Source organism: Frankliniella occidentalis, unplaced genomic scaffold (assembly GCF_000697945.3).
Source record: "Frankliniella occidentalis isolate FOCC.00 unplaced genomic scaffold, Focc_3.1 Scaffold15, whole genome shotgun sequence".
Classification (NCBI taxonomy): Eukaryota; Metazoa; Arthropoda; class Insecta; order Thysanoptera; family Thripidae; genus Frankliniella; species Frankliniella occidentalis.
The window spans coordinates 2,521,511-2,526,155 of NW_026267145.1; the positions used below are offsets into that span (position 1 = coordinate 2,521,511).

At 55.5% G+C, this 4,645-nt stretch overlaps 2 protein-coding genes across 2 annotated transcripts in view; both read right to left on the reverse strand.

The window, feature by feature from the left end:
- The window catches only part of LOC113205069 (threonine aspartase 1-like), a gene marked incomplete at its 5' end in the record, with an annotated part of 95,269 nt that overhangs the window by 73,376 nt on the left and 17,248 nt on the right, over positions 1-4,645 (reverse strand).
- LOC113205062 (homeobox protein SIX6) lies at positions 3,297-3,975 on the reverse strand. The gene is made up of 2 exons (XM_052264017.1): positions 3,392-3,975; positions 3,297-3,321 (listed from the first exon to the last, which is right to left on the reverse strand). The coding sequence occupies exons 1-2, from the start codon at positions 3,973-3,975 to the stop codon at positions 3,297-3,299; spliced, it is 609 nt and encodes a 202-aa protein (XP_052119977.1).

Here is a 4,645-nt window from a genome sequence, read left to right on the forward strand (position 1 = left end):
CTCTCTCGCTCTCTGTCACTCTTTCCCTCTCTCTCAACCCCCGTTGTCGCTACTCGTCTCCCGCAGCGTCCTTCCACCAGGAGTCGCCTGTTCGGCTCCAGAGCACCGCCCCGGGCTGTCACATGCAAATGGGCAAAAGGAACCCCTTGAAGCGGAGACGATGGCTGTATTCATACAACGATCTGTATCGTTTTCAGAGAGAGACAGAGAGAGACAGAGAGAGACAGAGAGAGACAGAGAGACAGAGAGAGAGAGCGAGAGAGCGAGAGAGCGAGAGAGCGAGAGAGCGAGAGAGCGAGAGAGCGAGAGAGAGAGAGAGAGAGAGTAATCACGTGGGTGCAATGTCAATTGTTTGACTCCCGTTGAGGTCGCGTGTCCGCTCGGCGCCGCGTGGCGCCGCGTAGAGAACACACAAAGACCAGCCTTCAACGATTTTAAAATTTAATTCCGTGCAACACGCCTCCTCTCTTATTTCACACACTACTTTTCTTCCTTCTTTTTTTCCCGTACTTCATTTTTGCGACAAGCTCGCAAGCGATCAGGCGAAGGTGGTGGTAATGACCTCCGGGGTCCTTCTCCTCCTTCGTGAAAACGAATGACGCGGAAGCCATACATACACCGTTCCCTAATCCTCGGAAAGTGAACCACCACTCGTCGCGCGCATGCTGCTTAGAGCCACAGCCTGGCCCGCAAGCCTGGCCACAGCAGCTCCCCTCGCTTCCCAGAAGAGTGAGAAAAGACTCGGCTGGGCGACATGATCTCTCGCACCTCATCAGCCGATTGAGCTGAGAAAGACGTCGGGAAGGTGCGACGGGAGCGACGCGCAGCTACGCAGGGGAGGGGGACGTGGAGACCATTACCATTCAGGGATTCCCCCGCCCTGCAGCACCAAGCTGTGCCACCGCCCGTCTGTCTGTCTCTCTCTCACACACACAGACACACATACACACAGACATACAGACAGACACATACACACACGCACACACATATGTATATAATCGGGGCACATGTGTTCACACAAAACAACGCGGGGCGCATTAAAATTATTCGGGCAGAGAATGCACTGGAAAAGCAAGTTCGAAACATCAGAATTTTCTACCGGTCCAAAGGTACTATTTACTTCAAAGCCTCTTTACTAGCATTAACACTCGAAAACTCCGATATAAAAGACCATTTGGAGCTTGCAATGCTTTTGTTTCACTACATGACGAAAGTCGAGTTCGTGTGTTTAACGCGAACAAAGTATAAAGTCAACACCAGACCGTATTTTTGTATTTTTTTGTATTTTTTTCTGTGGACGCGGACATCCGCTGCCAGCTCGTCTTGTGCTACACATGCATTTCCAAATCCCCTCATTCTCCGTCGCCCCACTTTGGACTTCCCAGACTAGGCGAGCGTGGTCCAGTCCCCGGCCGAGTGCGGCACCCACACTTGCACATCCGTGTGTACTCAGTAACCGGGGACGCTATGACCTGCACATATTTCCTCTGAAGCAATTAAAAGGGATTATTTCAACAGCAATTGAAGAGCATTTGTGCTCTTTCCTAGGAAGACTTTGTCTTTCAGCTATGATTCCCCAATGGGACGAGTGGCGTGGGTTATCCCGCTAAAAGACGGAACAAGGACAATTGTGACAGAGTCTGTATTACCAATTTTTAATACCCGAGCAAAGGCTCACACAGGTACTTTCCAGCCGAGGGCGTTTACGCAGAAGCTCAATAGTATAGGAAAAGAGCCCAGAGAAGCTACACGGAAAACCAAAGTGAGCCAACGACATCGAGCGCATTTCAAGGAAAAGGTCAAGGGGAGAAGAAGATCCTCTCTACGTATCTGTCGAAGCCATTCATGTATACCTGCCAAGAACACGGGCATTTCCCTGGCCTCGTCCACGGTGTGCATGGCCCATCCAATACCATCCATCCGGAGTAGACTCGGAGAGGTGGAGACTCATCCGCGCGCCGGGCCGGGCGAGGAAAGCCAAAGGCAGAGCTTGCTGCTGATCAATCAATGATGGCTGAGTTCTCTCTTTTTTTTTTTTTTTTCGCCCTCGCCAATACTAAGTTGCAGACACAACGCTCGCCTTCGACACCCGATGCGGCTCGCTTCCGCTCCAAATGAGCGTCGCCGTCCGTATCCGGGCGGACCGAATAACCCTTCCACGTCCACACCCACACAAACGGTGATCAAGATTTAAGATAAAAAAAATCTAACGCTTTTTACGAGTATCAATATGCACCGTGAAAAATAAATCAGAATAAAAACCTTGGCGTTCATCAACGTTTAGTACTGAAGTCAGAAAATTAATCAGTATATGCATTTCTAAAATAAAATGAATGAAATAATCAGAGCGAGACTGCAAGAGCCATGTCTCGATGAGTGCGTTTGTTTGCCGCCGGATGTCCCCGCCTATGCAAATACTATATTCAAGAAAAATATACACACTCACACACATGCGCGCGCAAACTAACGAACGCACGCACACCACCTCGCCGCGCAAACACAGTGAAACTATCACGTGTCGCACACAACGCCGGGCCCGGCTGGGAGCAGCGCGCTTCCGTCAAAACGGAGGCTGTGGCGTTTTCGTTATTTCGGTCAAACACGGGGCAGTTTATAAAAGATTCACTATCGCGCATCCAAATTTAACACATTGCCGTCACATTAATGACACACGAATGCAAAAACGATCATCAAACAGTCGTTGGAAAGGCGAAACCCGAGCCAAGGGGGCTTATTTTTACCGCCGCGCCGTGTCTACCGATGATCAGCAGACAGCTCGGGAGAATGAACCCGATATCGGGCAGCCTGGCGCCCAGCCAGCGACCAGTGAGGCTGGGCGGGCCATCGAGTGCTACGAAAGAGGGTGCAGAACAATCTCCTCCCTCCAAAACAATATTCATATGCATCCAGAGACATTATTCTAGCGACCACATCGATTTTTAAATGTCTGATCCGTTGTTAGTCTATCACCCAATCGCCTATCGTTTCGATAGAATACTCCACGACAACTTCATTGTGTTACTATAGGCACGCAATATTCTATGGACAAACCAAGCAAACTGTAGGGTATCGCCAGGAAAGCCAACGAGTTATGAAACTAAATTCGACGCTTACGGAGAAGCTAAAAGGATAATTCGCTGAATCGAAAACGGCCAGGCAAAAATGCAAAGAATGGACAAAACGTAGTGGGGAATAGCAAACACATGCCGCGTATTTCAATACATGCTCGTGCGGTAAAGATTGTAGTATATCAGAAGTTTCATATTCCGAATGATTATCCTTCCGTTTGTTTTTATTCAGCGAAATACCCCTATAGTTGTTCTTGACCCATAATAGGAATATTATAGTAAGCCAATTTTTAGCATGCGAAATATGTGGTAGGTAGTCGTACCTGTTCTTTGCCGCCGCCGCTCTGTCGCGCTGCCGCCTGTTCTTGAACCAGTTGCCCACCTGGGTTGGGGTGAGGCCCGTGGCCTGCGCCAGCTCGCGCTTCTTGGTCGGGTTGGGGTACGGGTCCTGCAGGTACCACTCGCGCAGCAGCGAGCGCGTCCGCTCCTTGAAGCAGTGCGTCTTCTGCTCGCCGTCCCAGATGGTGCGCGGCAGCGGGTACTTCTTGCGCACGCGGTACTTGTCCACGGGGCCGAGCGGCCGGCCGCGGAGCTTCTCCGCCTCCTGGTAGTGCGCCTCCAGCCACATGGCCTGCAGCTTGCCGTGCGAGTCTTTGGTGAACTTGTGGTGCTCGAGGATCGAGTAGAGCTCTCGGAAGTGGCCGCTGTGAAAGGCGACAATGGCGCGAGCGCGCAGCACCGCCTCGCTCTTGTTGAGCTCGCCGATGTTGGGGTGCGCGACGGGCAGCGACCAGAGGAAGCGCGCCAGCCGCTCGATGTCGCCGCTCTCCTCGAGCGTCTCGCACACGGCCGCCACCTGCGTCACGGTGAAGTTGAGCGTGGGCAGGGCGAAGAGCGGGCTGGGCATGAGGGGCGGCGCCGGCACGCGGCCGGGGGCGCCGCCGCCGCTGCCCGGGGACGGCGCCGGGCCGCCGCCGTTGGCCGTCGCGGCCACGGCCATGGCGGCCGCGACGGAGAGCGCCGACACGGAGCTGACGCCGGCCGTGGAGGGCCCCAGGCCCTGGTGGGCCACGGCGCCTACCCCGCCCAGCCCCAGGGCCATGGCGTGCGCGGCGTGCGCGGCGTGGGCGGCGTGCGCGGCGTGGGCCGCCTGGTGGGCCGCCGCCGCCTGGTGGGCCGCGTGGGCCGCCTGCGCCGCCAGGGTGGCTGCCGTGTCGAGGCCGTCGAGGCCGCCGTCGAGGTGCTGCTGCGGCCCGCCCAGCGCGCCGGCAGACAGCGCGCGCTCGCTCACCGCCACGGAGGCATCCACGACCACCTCGACGTCCTCGTCGCTGTCACTGAGGTCGCCGGTAGAGGACGCCGTCGTTGCACTGGATGGACACGCACTGACACACACACACCGACGCACTCACTCGCACACACACATACACACACGTGGGTCACGCCCGCTCGCACTGCGCGCCGCACGCACGTCACCCCAGGCTGCCGGTCTGGCACTGCCACTGGCACTGCCCCCGCCGCGCGGCGCGGAGCTGCAGAGCGGAGCGGCAATCAACACGAGCTCCCCCTCCCCTGCC

What these genes read in the sequence shown, in the direction of transcription:
- LOC113205062 (XM_052264017.1), bottom strand. Translation starts at nt 3,975, where the DNA reads ATGCCCAGCCCGCTCTTCGCCCTGCCCACGCTCAACTTCACCGTGACG. An exon ending in GCGGCGGCGGCAAAGAACAG is followed by an intron (nt 3,322 to 3,391) that starts GTACGACTACCT and finishes TTATGGGTCAAG; the next exon opens with AACAACTATAGGGGTATTTC.